The sequence below is a fragment of the Branchiostoma floridae genome, chromosome 2 (assembly GCF_000003815.2).
Source record: "Branchiostoma floridae strain S238N-H82 chromosome 2, Bfl_VNyyK, whole genome shotgun sequence".
In the NCBI taxonomy this organism is placed as follows: Eukaryota; Metazoa; Chordata; class Leptocardii; order Amphioxiformes; family Branchiostomatidae; genus Branchiostoma; species Branchiostoma floridae.
Window position 1 is genome coordinate 3178050 of NC_049980.1, and position 19587 is coordinate 3197636.

Here is a 19587-nt window from a genome sequence, read left to right on the forward strand (position 1 = left end):
TGTTAAATATTTAATTGTTTTTAATTCTGAATCGACAAAGTGATTAAATCTTCAGCTTTCTTAACAATTTATAAGGTTAATGTTATATCACCTCCCTTTAAATCGCCATTGGATTGTTCTAAATTCAGCATGGCGGTAGGAGTGGAAGAAGAAGTGAAATCTTTGGTGAATTTTCTCGGTTTGCCTGCTTATAAAGTCACCACACATGGGGATCTCAAGGTAGGAACACATGTTGACTTGGAGTGTTTAATGAACCCTTTCCTTGGTTATTAAGAAGCGTGGTGTGCGTAGAAATAATAGTGCCTGGTCTAGTTATTTTGCCGGAAAAAACTAGCTGGCAACCTGTCGCCAACGACGATCTTCTTCTTCGAAAGCGTCATAATTTAAATTTTACAACAAGTGACCGTAGGTAACATAGTCTGTGACGTAATTCTGGTATGTGTCGGTTGTTTTGCTTTCTGTGGTGTGTGTAACTTTCTGTCACTGATCTCTGTATCCAGATCTATCAGCTGTGGTCTTCTTGAATGATGACTCAGGCCCGATGAGGTACTGCTTACGGTTTATTCAATCTATCTTCCACAAGAGCCTCTGTGCCTTGTGGAGGTATCTCTCTTCAGGTTCCTCTACCCGTCTCCTGACGCTACGCATGCGTGTTAGTGTCTAGCTCATGAATATTAACCCTAGAGCTCATTACTATTAAACACTTGTCACATCCCCTTTTCTTTAGATCTTTTCACATATTTGACACTCAGGTTTCAGTTCTTATACAATCAATGTGTCTATAGTTCAGTTTCTTTCTCAGATCTTTCACGATCTAAAGTTCTTGTGTTCTGCTGATCGGGAGTCTCTCTCATGGTTAGTTAGTCGGTTAGTTAGTCAATTCTTGAGTTAATTGTTCATGCATTACTGTTCATGCATTACTCGCGAACGTAGTCCTTCAGATGCACTGGAGGTCGAACTGCTCGTCCGGACCGTGTTGTCATCTGTTGTCCAGCTGTGTCGTCTTTCACTGCTGTCTCTGCTGGTGGTGTTGTCGTCGTTGTTGTTGGTTCGTCGTCAGTTCCCACTGTTGCTGGTGGGGTTTCGGGTGTCTTCCGCAGATGTCGTCTGTTTCTGCGGTACACTCCTCCATCTTCGGTTTCTACTTCAAATGATCGGTTCCCTACTTCTGCTACCACCGTGCCTTTCTTCCAGCGATTGGTGTTTGTTCCATGTGGCTGACATCGCACAGCGTCTCCGATGCTCAACCTTGGCAGATCTCGCGCCTGCCTATTGTAGTAGCGGCGTTGTTTTTCTTTCTCTTTCTGGATCTTCTGTGGGATTTCCTTGGGCACGTCTGGTTCCAACAATGCTGTGTTCATTGGCATTGTTGTCTTGGTTCTTCTGGCAAACAGTCGCTGTACTGGACTGCTACCAATTCCTTGTGTTGGTGTGTTTCTGAAATCCAACAATGCGAGGTACGGGTCTGTGTTCCCGATGTTTGTGGCGGTAGGTGAAGGTGCTGTTGCGTGACGGCCGATATTTTTGTAGATATAGTGGTCATTCGCTAAAAAGACTTTTTGCTGGGCGTTCGCTAAAAAGACCATCGAAAATCGTCAACTTTAATTTATGTCACTTCGGGTCAACGGATTGACTTGAAACTCGGGATTAATGCATGGCAGCACAACGTGGACATATTCCAAGCAAAAAAAAAGAGGTTCGTGCAGCACGGACTTCTCTAGAGTGGGCGTTTGTGGGCATTCGCTAAAAAGACCATGCGGATACTACAGACATTGTAGACAGAGAACCTCATTGGTTTGAAAGGGGGGTAAGGGAGGCCATTTACGAGCGCATTCATCGTCCTTCGCTAAACCGTACGGGTGGGTTGAGAACTGAGCTTTCTTGTGCTTGGGATAGTGTATTGAAGTGATTGATGGTTTTATATATACACATAATTATATTCTTAATTTCCTTTATTGATTATGTATCTTATTCCTTGTTAGTTCATTTTTACTTTGCTTGAAGTTGAATGTATTATAGAAGTTATTAGAACCTTGTCAGTTACCTTTTTGTTTATTTAGAACAATATTTAGAACACCTATATAGTTACCTGCGTCGTTTATTTTAGAACTTAGCCGTTACCTGTTTTGTTTATTTAGAACATAAGAATTATTACGTCGATGTAGGTTAGACATCCAGGTAATAAGATACGCCAAAAAAATAGTTACTCAAGCAACTGGATATGGTTTTGGAAACGGTCAGACGTTTCGGATAGAATCCACTATCCTTCATCAGTGACACTGAAGTCACCTGGAAGAAACAGGTCTTTTGTACTCTAACTATGAATGAAGACAATTTCAGTCATCCAATAGGAAACGTTATAAGACAATTCAGATTGAAGACAATTTGGATTCCAAAGGATAGCAAGGCTAGGACACAGTTCATGCAAATGAGTCATAAGAATTATTCCTTGTTTCGAGAAATTGTACAACTTCATTTTCATTTCACTTATGAAGACTCCTTTTGAAACGTCTATTAAAATTTTTAAAGTATCCAGAAGTAAAGAGTGAATCTTCTTCAATTTTACATAGTAAGTAATGTGTAGCGTCCATACCCCTGCACTACTGTTTCTCTAATGACCAAACTAACTATGTTAGTATGTATGTATCAGAATGAGATATATTGAAGACAGATGCACTAAACATTGCTGGTTTGATGACATGGGAAGCACTGTGTTATATTCTTTTATGTAGACCATCACTTCTTTATCAGTAAAGTCTTCCATTTAGGCCTATTCTTAAAAAGTACAGAACTGGGAGGAATCCTAATAGACTCTATTGGCATATTTATTCTACCTTCTTTTCTGTTAACATTTTCTGTTGTAATGTTGAACATACAGTATGATGCAGTTCCATTTATTCTACACTTGTACTACAAGTTGTAGAGTCCGTACCCCCTAGTGATCCCTTTATAAAAGCACATGTACCGAAGTTATAAAAGCTCGTTGTGCAGAGATCCTTTAGGATAGTAATTTTAGTATGCCCAAGTTATGTACCTTTGAACTGCAAACAACAATAAAAGAAAAAAATGAAGTTGAATTTTCACCCCAAGTGACCCCCTTTGGGTACACCTGATTATGAAACAGCCGATAGTGTTAGCACCAGATGTGAAAATGTCACAGACCCATGGCACACTTGTAGTGATGTTATTCCTTGATTATGAGCTCCATATAAAGTAGAAATAAATCTACACACTGTAGAGGATCACTGCATTTCTATTTGTCTGTCAACATGGATTTTGTAGGTACCACAACTGCAGACGAGTAATGGCAGAACACTGATGGGACTGGCAACGATATCCAAATTTCTAGCCAAGTCCTCCGCATCCAATGGAGCAAAGCTTCTTGGGACATCTCCTGAGGAACATGCAGAGATTGCTCAGTGGCTAGAATACAGAGTTACAGTAGTGGACAGGAGTGTGGAGAAGAAAGATGTTCAGGCCATGCTAAAGGTAAGGAGGTTCAGTTTCTTTCTCTTGGCCTTGTAGGAGGATCCAGCTTATCTGACGTCCTTTATATTACTATGAGTATGACTATGACTATGAGTCTTATTATGAACAGCATTTGCTTCAAACCTCATGTTAGATATAATCTACAATGCAGCCATTGCTATTTATTAAAGATGAAGAAGTATATAATATTCTGTATTCCTTTTTTTGGTAGTTTATGCTTGACCATACAAAAGTCACTGTACTTTTTGTTGTGTCAATAAAGCTTGTAACGTTTGTACATGTAATAGTAACTGCTAGATGACACAATTGCAGGGAAAGCCAGTGAGTCACTGTTGCCAGCTTGTGGGGTCTGATATCAGTATCACAGAATCTGCTACAAGTACATGTAGAACTTTAATTAGGCCACAGAAATACATGTCGACTGTAGTTGAAGTTATCCTGGATTTTAAACATCACTGTTTTCTCAAAACAGCTTTTTCCTGGTATGTAGCTTGTAATACCACAAGGTGGTTTGGGTCACATAAGAATCCATTTAAGGTCACAGAGTAACACATGCAGTTTTTAAAGCTAATGACCATGACAATTCAGTATTGTTTCTTTCTTCTGTGCATCTACCTTGTACAGGAGCTGAACTCTTACCTGTTAGACAAGGTGTATTTCCTAGGGTTCCACCTGTCTCTAGCTGACCTTGTCATCTATCATGGACTACATCCTGTCATGGTGAGTTGGGAAACGTAACCTACAATAATATTTTCTTCACTTGTTGCATGACCAGAGACATATGTGTTTGTATATGTGACATGAAAAAGATGTACCATCTTTGTCAGAAAAATTGGTCAGGTAAGACAACAAGTAACTAGAAAGGCCGACATTTGCTCGGGAGCAAATACAGCATATTTCAATCCATCTTCATCCCTATTTATGAAACAGGAAGCTAAAATATACATTTTTGGTCAGAAACGGCAAAAATCCCAAATTCAACAAATTTTAAGTAATGTAGACCAAAGGTGTCAAAAGAACCGTGTGGGCACATACCGCACGCACCTTCATACCAAATTTCAGATCATTTGGTTTTCATTCAAAGGCATATGAGCCAAAACTTAATATTTTTAGTCGAAAAATGGCACAAAATCCCAAAATTCAACAATTTAAGTAATGAATGCCCAAAGTGAAAATTAAATACTGTGGGCACTTGTCCTACACACCTTCATGCCGAATTTCAGGTGATTTGGTTTCAATACAAAGGCATATCAGCCCAAAATATACATCTTTAGTCAAAAACGGCCCAAAACCCCAAAATAACTCATTTTGGAAGTGATCTATAAAGAAAGTGTTGATGGGGTCCTGTGGACATATGTCCAGTGCACCTCTGTACCAAATTTCAGGTCATTAGGTTGTAACACCAGGGCACAGAGGCCCAAAATATGACCAAAAGCCCTAAATAATCATTTCTTTGACCTCTATCAAAAAAGTGGAAAAAAAACGCCTAGGGGTATTTCCTATCTCCTAACACCTTGCCAAATTTCAGCTTAATTGGCCGCAAAATGAAAAAATTGAATCCATTTGAAGATTTGGCAGGAGAAGAAGAAGAAGAGACGTGACAAAAAACAATATATTGCAATCCATACTGTAGCATGGATTGAAGTACATGTATAAAAACTTGAGAATTTTTTGTCAAGGTCTCATTGATGAGTTTCTTCTTCCCATAGACTTCTATGTTATAATTCGTGGTTTAAATGAGCGCGTTCATAATGAAGCTACGTGAAATTTCAGCAGATTTTTCATTCTATGTCGAGCACATTTACCCTATATCGTGGGAAAAAATTGCCAATGTAAACTATACGTAGGAACTTTTTTTATAGCAATTACAAACTACGATTAGTCAATCCCCACAAAAGGCACTTTTTCGCTGCTATTGTACAACAGCACCACTCAGAACCCACGACTGTGTACCTCCGACCTAGCGCGCGGCTGCAAAACTTTACCTGCTAATTTCTTCAGTTACAAATAAGCTTTCACCAATCTAACTTTTGAGATCAGTTCCGCTGGCTAAAAGGGAATTTCTCACCGCTAAAAACATGCGTCCGTGCAGCCGTTCATTTTTGGCTCGGATCTCTTTTAGGGTACCCACTAGCGGAGTAATACATCAATGAGACCTTAACTTGGAACTATACAGCTATACGTGATAAAGCACTTGCAGTTGAGAGTTTATCTCTTGACTTCTGGGTTCCCCCATTACTTGCATTTCGGAACAACCCTCTATATATGGCCTTTTCCCAAGAAATAATATTTGAAGCCATGTGTATATAAATAACTCACATTATATTCAGTGTTAAGTAGTAGGCAGCAGTTTGCAAATCATATGATTGGTTTGTTGAAGTTTCTTACATTTTGTACCTGTTGGTTGAATGTCCTGTCCAGTGCCAGCTGAATTTCTATGAGAAGCAGCAGTACCAGAATGTGTCGAGGTGGTTTGACCAAGTGCAACATTATCCCGGTACAGTACTCACCTTTTACAGAAAATTCCACTTTAACTTCACAAGAATGTGTGTGTCTCAAACTGAACTGGCTTATTTTATGTTGTTTGTTTGAGCAATGTTTACATAAACTGTGGAGTATTCTTTATTTTTGGTGTCCTAAGTGAGGTCCTCTTTAAATATGTGCATGATGAAAGTTTGATGTGCTCAATGGTTCATGTACATGTAGTAGCCTCATCAAAGTTCCATGAACTATCCATGGATATACATGTATACTCAACTTGTTAGAGCAAATGTTGCTCTCTGCAGCACAGTCTACAGTGTATAAACATTAGGATAACCCTTCTTTTGCCATGACAAAGTGTAGGATGACACCATGAGGTTAATGTCTGAGTTACTGTAGGCCAGTGTATTTTTGTAAATGGTGTTAAACATTGTTTCCTCCATATTTAGGTGTGCAGCAACATCTACCCAAAGTAGTGTTCGTGAGAAACTCTCTCTACACCAGTTTTGATCACTAACCGTGTCACTGGGAAATACTACAGGCCAATTCCACATACCACTGCTGTTTTCTGGGCAATACTGGTGAGCTCTCTCTCAAGAAAAAAGGGACAAGGACAAGAAGAATGATTGAAAGGAGTCGCAATAATGTTGTGTTGTAGACTGAAACATATTTGAGCTTTGTTATCTTTTTAATGTCTCTGGTCCTAATCCCGATCTATGTTCTACATGAAGGCACACTTGTTTTGTAAATGTGCACTTGACACTAAACCCTTGTGAGTTAAGCTTCAATCTTGTACTGTATATATAACCGAGACTTAATTTATACAGACGTGTGTTTTTTTATAAGTGATGCGCTTTGCGTCGCAGCATTACGGGAGTTGCAGATGGTTTTTGTTCGTTTGATTGTGGAACATACGTTCCATCACAAAAATGTGTGCCCTAATCGAGCTATGCAATTACAGCGTGATTTATGGACATTGGTAAGCATTTAAAATACTGAAACTACCATTGAAATACTTGAGAACTCTCTTTCTGTCCCAAACAACGCTCCAAAATAGTATCAACACCGTGTTGTGTTTACATGGTGGTGGTCACATGACTTTGAATTACGTGAACGATAAAAATGGCGGACCCAGAGATGTGTAAAAAACTGCATGTCGTGTTAGCTCCAATTGTCCAGCAAGAAAGACACCAGCATGACAAAGATGTAGCTTGTAGTTAAGTTTAACTATCACTGTTTATACATGTGGCATCATGCAGGGATATTACGTATTCTACACTGAATAATTCCGCTGTGTTGAAGGCCATGTTCGTAAGCTGTTCGCTTGTCAACTCCTGTTAGAGCGGTGAAATTCAAACAAAATTTCAAGCATTGGTTGCTGGTGCTTACGAGCTTAAACAAATGACATTGTTTTAACCTGTGGTTTCCAAGACAGTAACTTAGTCAACTGTCATGGGTCCATATCATGAATGGGCATATCACAGCACTGCTCATTTATCCAACTAGTTCAGGATTGCGCATGGAGCGGGGTAAGGACCGGAGATGTTAGCTTCAATCAAGGAGAAAAAGAAAAACAAAATGCACATACATGTAGTTGAAGGCATGGTAGCTATTCACATTAAGTGCATTACAGGGCAATACACTGATGAATAAAATATGATGCAGTCACGATGGCTGATATGCTGATTCAATCCATTGTAACATTGATAATGCATGAAGACAACACATGTTGTGCAACGCCTCACCCCGCCCGCCAGGGACGACAGATGATGATGATGAAGATAACATCTGGTCTCAGTATAAGGGTTGTTGTAAAGTTTCTTCCAACTAAAACATTCCATGTTGGGAATGTTTTCTACATGATATAAAAAGATATTTGTTAAAAGCTGTCTGAACCATCATCTTCCCATGTTTAAATGTACCCATGACTGAGAATTTTTACAAAACTAATGTGTTGGATGTAATTTATTACATGTACATGGAATCCGTATGATGTAGTCTGTGTTTGTTTTCATAGAACACATACCAGTGACATTATACATGTAGTTAGTAACTGTGCAGTACCAGCTGGACCCAGTGACACAGGACAATTATATATGTCCTGTAACTTGGGCAAGTGTACATACTATAAAAAAACTTAAACATTAATTTACAATTTTTTATTAATAGTACATGGACACATAGCTCCATCAAAATGAGCAGGATTGTACATTTTGTTTGAGTCCTTTTCAAATGGAAATGGAGTGAGTTACTCTCTGAGTCCTCTGTACCCAAACTGTCCACATTTCCTCCCAGCTACCCTGCAGCCAAATTTCAGCACTTCATCTAGAGGCAGACTGCGGCACATTGCTGCAATAATTGCTCCATTAAAGGTGTCTCCTGCGCCTAGTGTGTCTACAACCTGTCCTGGTGAATAGGCATCAGTGTGGTGATGCACTCCATCAGGACCCATGGCATCTGCTCCAGCCTCTCCCCATGCACAAACCACTGTGGCACTGAGGGCACAAGATTTAAAGCATGAGAGATATCTAACATCCACTACCATAATACTGCTACTTATCATAATACCGCCAAATAAAATACTTGATGAACTTATGGAGATCTACTTGTGCAGCAACAGTAATTTCCACGATTCAACAGCAATCTTAAATCTCTGTTGGTGACCTACAAATCGTGTCAAAAGGTGATCTAGTCTCAAGAACTGTTGCATAATAGCCCGGATTTATGGCTGGAAGGGTAAAATTATTACCCAAACAGTACAGATGTCATAGCAGTTGTGATGGGCCAAAGTTACATGATTGACCACATACGTCCATTTTCTCACTACTTTTTGTATCCTCGGACACTTCCTCAGACAGCTTTTTAGTTTGTCCAATTACACGAAAGAAACGAACAGAGGTTGTATGAATATACATAGTGGCAAGTTAATTGTGCCGAGTTTCTTCATGGTGGTATTGTGGTACCCCCACAGCCACACACCCATTCTCTGTGCAATTCCGCGGTGTGTTATAGTTACGATATAATAATTATGTTTTTAGCAGAGTAAGGAAGACAGAAAAAGATGCACAGAAGAAGTGGCAAAGAGAAGCTGTAACAGCAAGATGAAACTGGGGAAAAAGATGCATTGATCATTTGTCAAATTAGTATCGCTTGAGAAAGCACAGTAAATGTGGCTGTATTATGGTAATGGATGTTAGCAACATGTTGCAGTAATAGTCCTTACCATAGCAGTGCAGTTTTGTGCTTCATTTTCTCATGTGAACAATGGGTGATGGCTAAGACCACTCTTCCAAGATTTGACTTTTGAATCAGATATCTATGTCATTGAAACAATTCTGAATCTAGATAGTACTGTATCTAGAAATACGTTCTCGAATGAAGTACGCACTTCTTAAACGTTTCAAAATCATATAGAAGTCGTTAAATTTGATCCTTGCATAATAACTGGCAAAAGAAAATGAAACACCACAAATTTGAATTTATCAGGTTCAAAGTGCATTCAAGAGCAGTGAAGGGGTGTGTACTTCATTTGTTGAAGAGTTCTTCGATACTATAGTAATGTTCCAGACTTGCATTTTTGTCAGTGACTTTCCTTTCAATGACTAATCAGGGGTGGTTAGATTAATTGGGTGCATAGTACTCAGAAATCCAGAAAATATGGTACATGTACTAATACTAATGGTAGACCTAATGAAACATGTTTGATTCTTGTGCTTGATTTCCTGATTGAATGTAATTTTCCCCAGATGAAACCTTGTAGAAGATTAAGCTTCCAGTCAAATGATATCACAAGAAAATCTTTAGTTTGACATCAAGCCTCACCTTTTCTTGACCCTGCTGTGAAACCCGTGCACTGCTGCCTTGGCTGTGGTGAAGCCATGATGCTGTGCATACTCCTTAGCAACAAACAGCTGAGAGATATCCAAAAGCAATCAGTTTATGACAGGGAGTTGGAAGTGTAAGCATAACCCAGCTACATTGTAAATAGTTCTACTAGTAAAACTAAAAGGGTTTTTAAAAATCACAATGTTTAAGCATCAAACGACAAATATGAAATATGAAAGACCTTCTAATTAGTTCTGACTCACAACATCTACTGTTGATATGAAGTATTCTGGCTGGTATTTGGCCTTCTCACACTCTCCAGAGATGATGATCCTGTCCTCCATGGAGGCACTGTGGTTGAACTCCTGCACGGCATTCACCATCTGAGATACCTCGGTCATGTTGCGGCCCTAAGGACCAAGGTTTTACACAAGAAAATACACAATTCATACATGCTATGAAATAATATTTATTGTTGTATGCACACCCTAGAATAATCAACAACTTAGATTATATATTACATTGTAGATGTAATTTAATTGTAATTTGCTATGACCAAATGAAAAGCAAGAACAACATCTACAGATAGAGACGTAAATATATATCATATACATGTACCTCAGTTCATCAGGCAATCTGAAAGTTACATTGCATAATGAAAAGGGAAAATTTAAGTGACAATATATACGGCTCAATGTTACATGATTGTATAGTATTGGATTATAGTACTGTAAATGCAGAATTGTTCGCAGTGGTTTTATGTTCGCAGTTTTCACGGTGGCAACTTCACCGCAAACTTAAAACCACCACAAACATTTATATATAAAAGATATAGAATATTTGTTTAGGGTCAAGTACACACGCAACTTAGAACATTCTTCTAACTTACAACAACTCTACATTACATTATATTAAGTTGAATTTACTTAATTGTCCAATCATTTTTTGATCTGTGAAAAGCCATCTTATGTGGCTTACTTCAAAGTGGATCCACTTGTACCAGTTCAGGTCCAGCTGTTGGAACTGTGAGAAGGTCAGCTCCGGTAGGTCTCTTGGAATTTCAACAGTAAGGAGATGGTTTGGTTATAAAAAAATGAAGTGAAGCCTGTGTTTCTACTCTAGCTGGCTTTGGCCAGAGCAGCCATTCTTGTCCAGCTCCAGTTGACTATCTCCACTAAACATGCAAATCCTATGGCAAATTATCCTGACTTGGGACAGTTTTATTTTTGTAGGCCTGGTCACATTTGTGGTACAATTGGGTTATGACAAGTGTTGGGCATTCTGGGGACATGCTGTGAAATACTAAATTCAGCTGCTGCTGTGTGACAGAAAATTTGTTAAAGGTCCTTGTTACCTCCATCAAAATGTCTGTGCTTCTGGATATTTGTGGTCAGCATAACTTTAAAACCTCTGGATGGATTGTAATGATTTTTTGTATCTTTTTACCTGGGCATGCTATGGTTTTGATTTTATGATGGCAGATAGCTTGTGATGTTAGGAAGAGGTGTTGTATGTTTGGCCCCCCTAGCAGCTTGCTCTGGAACTGCAGGGGCAGTCTAAATCTTACAAGGAGCATTACGGAACATAGGAACAATGGATTTCCATGATAACATTACATGTATGTAGCAAGCAGGTATCTTTTGCAATTATGTATGCAAAGAAGTGCAAATTATGCAAATTTGGATACTTAGAAATTTGCATACACAATGAGGAAAATCTATTTACAGTGGTTTCCATTATAGGACTCAAATACATGTAGCGTACTTTTTGTAGTTTGTTGCAGTAGCAGACACTACTTATGCAAAAAATGTTATATCGCTAATTTGCATAAATAATGCAAAAGTGTCCTAATTCATCTAAATACATGTAATGTTAGTAAATGGTTGGATTGTCAGCATTGTTGATGTCTGCTTCTCTCAAAACTTCAATGAAATTCCTACAGCAGAAAACACATGAAAGTGACAGTGACACCTTGTCTAGGTTGGAACTGATTTTGTTAAACATGAGCATAACATAAGAAAAATTATATGAAATATGGTAAATGCAAACAAGATTTTGTCACTACCAATGTAATTCTATTCATTTTTTGTTTTGTTTTACATTTTCTGCCATGTTCCTTACTTGTCAGCATGTATTATAGTCCTGGACCCAGTGTGAGTGTTGATGATGATGGTGGAGGAGGGAAAGTCACAGCCATCATGCATCACAACATGGTCTATCTCCACCCCAAATTCACGCATCTCATCCAGAACCATACTGAAAATAGTCATGGTGCATTAGCACAAAATGTACATGTATGGTTCAAACATCAGGGACATGTGCCAGGTTAGTTTTTTTCAGCTTTCACTCACTCACTCACTCACACACTCACTCACTCACGGCTCATAACCACAGTGGTTGTAGGGGCTCCACAACATCCATCTGCAGTGATCTTTGCCCATCTCTTTCTGTCCTCTGCCCCTCTGATTAGTTCAGTGCTTAGGCCAGTCCACAGCTTTATGGCTGGTACAAAAAAATGGATGAAGACCTTAAAGGAGTCCTAGACTCCAGAAGAGAGTGTTATTTTCCGATAGATATCCATTTTAGGAAATAAAAAATTACTACTTCACATTATATTATAAAGTACCCACTAGTCCCACCTGTGTCAAAATTCAGTATTCTACAAAACTCCCCAAGTACTCTTTTGAAAAGTAATGTCAGCCCATGGCTGAATAGGATGTATCTGACAAGGCCTGACAATGGTAGTTTACAAAACCAATTTGAGGGGCAATGTTAAAACTCCTCTTCTAAATTATGTTCTTTGATATTTTTTGAAGAATTAGCCTGTGAACATCACCCCTGAATTATGCCAAAAATATGCATGATGAAGGATACCCTGCTATGAGAGAGAGAGAGAAGGAAGTGTCTATAGGTAAGTGCTCAAACTGATACTTTTCTGAGAAACATCAAAGTTACAGCTCCCTTGGAAATCAGTTACTACGTTAACTGAAGGGACTACCCTAAAGATCAATAAATAAAATAAAATAAATACAGCTTGGGATGTTACAAAGCTCTTTAAGGATCTTTATGCTACTAGTAACAATGTGACTGGACCAGACCAATATTCCAGTGGTAATGTTCTTAAACAATGTTCCACCTAAATTATCTCCCATCCTGGCCAAGCTTTTCAATCCTTGCCTAAAGAACGATTCCTTCCATATGGAAAATATTATCAGTCTGTCCTGTTTTTTACAATGCTGGGAAACAGTCATCTCCATTACAGTATCAGCCAATTACATGTAGTCTTCTCTGTATCATTAGTAACCTTCGAGTCCTTCATCAACAAGGCAGTACTCTTCCATCTTCAAAGCAACAAACTCCTGAGCCACAAACAGTATGGTTTTCGATCTTGTAGGTCCATGGCAGATGTTCTAACTGTCCTAACCCATTGAATAAGTACAGCCCTTGATATTATGTTGATAATCATGATGGCTTTGTGTGTGTGCAGAGCAGTCGCCTTAGATATATCAAAGGCCTTTGACAAGGTATGGCATAGAGGTTTGCTACACAAACTTGCCAGCTATGGTACTCTCCAAGCAGAGGTTGGTTGACACGGACGAAAGAATTGCCGATCTGGACCTCTTGCAATTACTTACCCCTCCAACTGGGGAAGGGGGCCGGGGGGGGGGGGGGGTTTGGGGGGGGGGGGGGGGGGGGGGAAGAGAGGGGGGGGGCGGGGGGGGGGGGGGGGGGTGACATAATCTTTATTGAACAAAACATGGGCAAGGATCACTGCTGCAGGCTGTCGTGGAACCCCTACAACAGACATGAATGAAAACACATTTGAAATCAACATTCAAGATGAGTGATTTCAAATAAAAAACTAGGCCGGCCCCTTTATCAGAATAGTCTAGAGGTTTACTGGGCTTGGGTTATTAGGGATAGAAGCCCTTCCGAATATTCTTGGGTTTGTTTTAAAAGGCTTGAAAACAATGGCAGTCAATCTGGAATTTTTTTTAAACGGTATAGGCCTGTAAGTTCTTGCTTAACCTTCATACTTTTATGAAACTTTCCACCTTACAGTCACCCAGGTAATGCAGCACACGGCTCCCTTGAAAATGCAGAACAAGCATCCTTAAGCTTATATTGCAATATAGGGGAAGATATTAAGGAAAAACTATGTAAATTTGTAATCAGTAGTTTTGATGATGCTCCTGTACAGCATCAAATGATTGAATTTTACCTCACCTTCCAGAATTTCTACTATACCTCTTGGCTTGCTACAGAACAGCAAGGAACAATTGTTTTGCCTTTTCTAAACAAATGAAATAAAAAGAAGAGTATAGCTTACTCTGCTGCCCTTCCTGTGGCTAGAGTCCCGATGAACTCGGCCTGTTCACCCAACTGAGCCACCACTGCTGCACTGTTCGCACAGTTTCCACCCTTCTGCCAGATCTGACGCTCAATCCTATAAAGCATTTCATGCATTCATTCATGGACATTCACTCAGTCATGGCCATTCATTGCCTTTGTCAAGAAGGCTATGGAAACAGTTGACCTAGGACTTTTGGGGTCTATATATAATGTTTATTGCAAATTCTTGCCCGTGGGCTAATTGCAGGTGACATGAGACATTCAGACAAAGTAAAAAACAATATCAAAGGTGTCTACTGGTGGATGGGTAGGGGTCACAAAAAGAAAGGTCAACTTCTATAATGGAAACTTACGGCAGCCAGCAGATACAGTACTTCTGCAGAGCTTAGAAAATCTTTTATAAATATTTTTTTATATTCCATTTTAGGTCTCATTCATGACTTCGATGTTATGATCCATGTATGTGTTCTATATGGGCATTCGTGATGAAACTACAGAAAATTCACCAAGGTCATTCATTGCCTTGGTATGCCTCATTCATGTAGGTTTGTAGAGAACCAGCATAATTCCATAATGCCTGGATGGATTGTCTTGATATTCGGTATGTTTCTCTAAGTTACGTTTGTGAAGGTTAGACATCCAGGATATGAGATGATGGTTCAAACTCTTCTTCTGGATAATATCAAAATTTTATTCAGACGTTTCGGAAGACATCCACCTTCCTTCCTCAGTGACATGAGAATGAAGACAATGTATTATGTATTATGTATTATAGAACCTTGTCAGTTACCTTTTTGTTTATTTAGAACTTTGTTTAGAACACCATAATAGTTACCTGTGTTGTTCATTTTAGAACACCTTAGCCGTTACCTTTTTTGTTTATTTAGAACATAAGAATTATTCTTTGTTCCGAGAAATTGTTTGTCTTTATTCTCATGTCACTGAGGTAGGAAGGTGGATGTCTTCCGATACGTCTGAATAAAATTTTGATATTATCCAGAAGAAGAGTTTGAACCATCATCTGTTTCTCTAAGTTGAGTACATTTACCCAACATCATGTAAGAATTTACCGGAAAGCACACATGTCCTGTGCACTCACACGTCCATGCTGTGACATTTACATTTTGGCTGGGTACTCTTTTACTACTGCATGAGGGAGACTTAGAGTCCCGAATAAAGGCACATATCCTCAACAAGCCTTGATTATTTGGTAAAGGTATGTGTTTGTGGAACTCTAGTTCAGTAATTGGCTTTGAACCTAAGTGTGCATTACTGGAGAAGCTGTTGCTGGCTGTTCATGATATTTGGTGGGTGGGTAGATGTCCAAGAGACAAAGGTCATTTTAGTCAAGGTCAATAATGGGCACCATAGCTGATTGTTGAAACTTGCTTGTTTGTGTATTTATGTGACAAGTAGAGTCAATTCTACATTACCAAGAGGGTGTTTCTTGCCTTTTGTACTTCCAACATTTTGGAAATCTTTAGAACATTCTTATTGTGATAAGTAAGTTAACTGTTAAGAACTGTTTATAACATCATAGTGATGTTCTAAATATTTTCTACAGTATTCAAACATGTTAGAAACATTTCTAACATCAAAGTCATTATTAACTTCCTGTACTTGGCAGGGATGTGTGAATTGCCCTCTTCCCAGCCCACTTACCCAGTTTTATCATATTGTTTTAATGTTCGAACATGTGATCACATAATATGTGATCTTGTGAAATTGTGAAATTGTGTCTGTCTGACAGCTTTCACAGTAGAGCCACCAATGTCTACTAAAGAAAATCTAAAAATACAAGACCCAAACAAAAGGTCCAGCTTAGCAGCTTGGTTTATGGGGGTAATAAAAGTTTTTATGGAGGGAAAAAATGACACAAATTGTACGTTGGAACATGTGAACACAAAAACTAGTACATGTAGTTACCACCACCAGCTATATACGGGTTCCATTTGAAATATGCTGCAAGTAGTGCAAGCTACAATTAAATGTTCCATAGCCTAATAGTAATATTAAGGTTTTGCCCATTCTGTCCAAAGCAAATTGAAGATGAATTTCACTTTGTCATGATGTGCAGTAGGTACAATGTTTCACGTAATGAGTTATTCACATTCCTCGAATCAAGTACAACAGATTTTAAGAGACTCAATGCTACAGGCAGATTTGATTATATATTCAGATGTGACAACTCCCACAATGCTAAAATAGGTAAATATATAAAAGATTGCTTTGTCATAAGAAAAAATGCCGAAACTCATAATTAGCCCCACTCGATTGTAGTACAATGTTTTACGCTAGCTCTCATTGTTTTAGAAATAAGGATGTCAAATTTCATTTTATATTCACAATCTGCATTATGTACTATGTTTTATACTTGCTTTAGTAATTAGGGTGATAAGTTTGTTTCTTCTTTTTTTCTGCCATACATTGTACCGTGTACGATCGTTGCGCAATAAAATTCTTCAGTATCCTTGCCAAATGGTATTGACCCTTTGAGTGAAGTATCTGAAACATTTCCAGTTGATAATACAAATAAGGTCCTCATTTGCATAAATTTTTTTCTCAGTTGCTCATCTTCCCAATTGGCATTAGCAAAGAAGGCTTTTGTAGCATTTCCTCGTGAATTATGTACATGTGACCCTGACTTATATAATTTATGCTTACAATGTTCACCTTTACTTTGCCGCAGAGCGACTGCTGCTTAATCCAACAGCCGGTCTGCGGCTAAGGCCGCAAGTAATGTCGCAAGTATGAAGTTCTCAGACATATAAAGTTTTTTTGCAAAGGTGATAGATATTGGATTTTCCTCTCCATTTGTTGATCAAGAACTTATTGTTATAGACCGTGCCCTGATGTACACTTCGTTGCAGTTTTCGAACGGGGCTGGTTTTTATTGGGGAGCGCCCCCCCCCCCCCCCACACACACACACACACACATATTAAAAAACTGCCCCGTTCGAAGACTGCAACGGAGTCAAGCCCTGATGTACTACACATACATAAGATTCTTTTGCCAGAACCCCTGCCCAGAATGGCTAAGGTTATGTTTTGGGCGTGTTTGTGTGTCTGTGTGTGTGTGTGTGTGTCTGTCAACAGCTAGGATGGATCCTGATGATATTTGGTAGGTGGGTAGGGATCGGGAAAACGAAGGTCAAGTTCGATAATGGGCCCCCTAGCGGCTTGCTAAGGTACTGCAGCGGAAACTCAATTTTTTATACCTCGTGTTCTGGACATGCTGTGGTCATGATTTTTGAGTGGTAGATAGCCCTCGAGGCAGAGAGTAAGTGCTGTGAGTTTGGGCCCCCTAGCAGCTTTTTTGGAACTGCAGGCACCAGTTTCCTTTCAAACTTTGGACAAGAATAACTCTACGTGTTGACGGATCGTCATGATTTTTGTTATGTAGATAGAATGAGTGATGACTTACATAATGAAATACCAATTATGCAAATCAACAGCTAATTTGCATAATTAATGAGGAAAGTTTATAAATCCATTGCATTGCATTCCATGATAGGACTTTGAAACTTGTCACATATGTAGCTGGGAACGAAGGAAATGTCAATAGATATCAATTATGCAAATGACGACCTCATTTGCATAATTAATGAGAAAATATGAAGATGTTGACGGATCATCATGTTTTTGGTATGTAGGTAGCATAAGTGAATACCTACATAATGAAATACCAATTATGCAAATCAACAGCTAATTTGCATAATTAATGAGGATATTTTATAAATCCACTACATTCCATGACAAGACTTTAAAACTTGTCACATACGTAGCTGAGAAAGAGAGAAATGTCAATACCTATTTATCATGCAAATGACGACCTCATTTGCATAATTAATGACAAAATATGAACGTGTCGACGGATCGTCTTGCTTTTTGGCATGTAAATAGCCTAAGTGTAGACTTGTATAATGTGATATTTATTATGCAAATTAACAGCTAATTTGCATAATTGATTAGGAAAAGTTCATAAATCCACTGCGCTCCTTTATAGTGCTTTCAAAGTTGTCACATATGTAACTGAGAAAGAGGGAAGAGAGCAAGAGGTGTATTTAAAGACTTTGAAAGAGAATAAGTCAAGAATGGATCAAAGGATCATCATGATTTTTGGTATGCTGATAGCTTAAGTGATGCTTGATACAATTTGATATCAATTAATCGTAACTTGGGATCTAATTTGCATAATCAATGCCAAAATTTTATAAACCAACTCCAAGCATATAATTAGAAAATATATGAAAAAATGAGTAACGCATTTGTCTACAGACATCATTCTACATAACAAACCTGGTTTATTTGCCAAAGGTATGTGTTCGTGGAACTCTAGTTATTACATAAAGCAAGTTCCAGCACGGAAAGAATGTATACTTAGTAACCTGTTATCGGTGTCCTCCACAGGGTAGTGGTCCAGCACACTCAGGATATCCAGACAGATCAGACCTGCACAAAGTACCTTTTTGTCCCCTCCAGGCTGGAACATGTCTCTTACGTCTCGTATCTTTGCTTGGAGGTTGTTACTGTTGTACCTTAGTGGCCCTTAGTTCCTTCGCGTTGTTTAAACGTGGACATAGACGATACGATTAACACTTTTTTTCGCGTTCATTCAGACTTTGATCTCCAAATCAACAGGTGGTTCTGTGGTTCACATGGGCTTGGCCAAGCTTTAGTGTTTGTGCTGGCTGCAGTCATATGTTTTGAACTTTGGCCGCTTAAAATGGTGACCTTTGAACACTGGTTTTCCGGAGATCTCTGTAACTACCCTGGAAACCAGACTTTTATCCAGGTCCTCGGGAAAACTACAAAAGTGCTGCCATGCCGTAACGTTACGTGTTGAAATAAAACTTGTCAACTTGTCAGAACCTAGTGAAAATACGCCACAGTTTTAGACCAAAGGACGGCCAACAGTAGGCTTTTATTCCTAACTTGACCAAAGTCCCCTTATTCGGCCAGGAGGAGTCTGGTACAAAAGTAGCAGGTTCCGCACTGATGTTCCAGTGCTGAAGCAACGGGTCGAATCGGCCTCAGCACTGGGTGCCCGGCAGTGCTGAAGAAAGTTCAGCACTGTTTTTCCGGTGTCCCGGCCGTGAGAATTGGTCCGGGGCTTGGCCTAAAAACTACGAAAGCCTACTCTCCAAGCAGAGGTTAGGCTCCGGCTGTTTTTTAACGTTTTTTAGTCGTTTTTATAGGGCTTTCTATTTTGTCATATTTTTTTTGTTGTGTCCGGCCTGTGTTAGGTTTTGACACAGCAAGATATTAAGAAAAAAAAAGAAAGCCCGATAAAAACGTTAAAAAAACAACCGGAGCCTAACCTCTGATTGGAGAGTAACGAAAGCCCATACCAACAAAAGGTACCATGAGACAAACTAACTATGGTATCTCACGGGACGCTGCCTGCATTAAAGAGACATTGTACATAGCTGTACATAG

General features: G+C 39.0%; 2 protein-coding genes across 4 annotated transcripts; one reads left to right on the plus strand and one right to left on the minus strand.

The window, feature by feature from the left end:
• Positions 1–58: 58 nt before the first annotated feature.
• Positions 59–7951, plus strand: LOC118409680 (eukaryotic translation elongation factor 1 epsilon-1-like). Its single transcript, XM_035810878.1, has 5 exons — positions 59–219; positions 3283–3489; positions 4114–4209; positions 5911–5986; positions 6420–7951. Exons 1-5 carry the CDS (start codon positions 130–132, stop codon positions 6485–6487), a joined length of 537 nt encoding a protein of 178 aa, XP_035666771.1. The 5' UTR covers positions 59–129; the 3' UTR covers positions 6488–7951.
• Positions 7254–19209, minus strand: LOC118409679 (ketohexokinase-like). Of its 3 annotated transcripts, XM_035810875.1 has the most exons (7): positions 18537–18988; positions 14126–14242; positions 11917–12051; positions 10774–10846; positions 10059–10205; positions 9793–9881; positions 7254–8465 (listed from the first exon to the last, which is right to left on the minus strand). In XM_035810875.1, exons 1-7 carry the CDS (start codon positions 18638–18640, stop codon positions 8219–8221), a joined length of 912 nt encoding a protein of 303 aa, XP_035666768.1. In that variant the 5' UTR covers positions 18641–18988; the 3' UTR covers positions 7254–8218. The 3 variants fall into 3 exon arrangements, with proteins under 3 accessions (XP_035666768.1, XP_035666769.1, XP_035666770.1); XM_035810876.1 differs by lacking the exon at positions 14126–14242 and having other exon boundaries at positions 18537–19209; XM_035810877.1 differs by lacking the exon at positions 11917–12051 and having other exon boundaries at positions 18537–18998.
• Between the last annotated feature and the right edge of the window lie 378 nt (positions 19210–19587).

What these genes read in the sequence shown, in the direction of transcription:
- LOC118409680 (XM_035810878.1), top strand. Translation starts at nt 130, where the DNA reads ATGGCGGTAGGAGTGGAAGAAGAAGTGAAATCTTTGGTGAATTTTCTC. An exon ending in ATGTTCAGGCCATGCTAAAG is followed by an intron (nt 3,490 to 4,113) that starts GTAAGGAGGTTC and finishes TACCTTGTACAG; the next exon opens with GAGCTGAACTCTTACCTGTT. An exon ending in ATGGACTACATCCTGTCATG is followed by an intron (nt 4,210 to 5,910) that starts GTGAGTTGGGAA and finishes TGTCCTGTCCAG; the next exon opens with TGCCAGCTGAATTTCTATGA.
- LOC118409679 (XM_035810875.1), bottom strand. Translation starts at nt 18,640, where the DNA reads ATGTTCCAGCCTGGAGGGGACAAAAAGGTACTTTGTGCAGGTCTGATC. An exon ending in ACTATAATACATGCTGACAA is followed by an intron (nt 10,847 to 11,916) that starts GTAAGGAACATG and finishes TGAAATTCCAAG; the next exon opens with AGACCTACCGGAGCTGACCT. An exon ending in TCATATCAACAGTAGATGTT is followed by an intron (nt 9,882 to 10,058) that starts GTGAGTCAGAAC and finishes GATATCTCTCAG; the next exon opens with CTGTTTGTTGCTAAGGAGTA.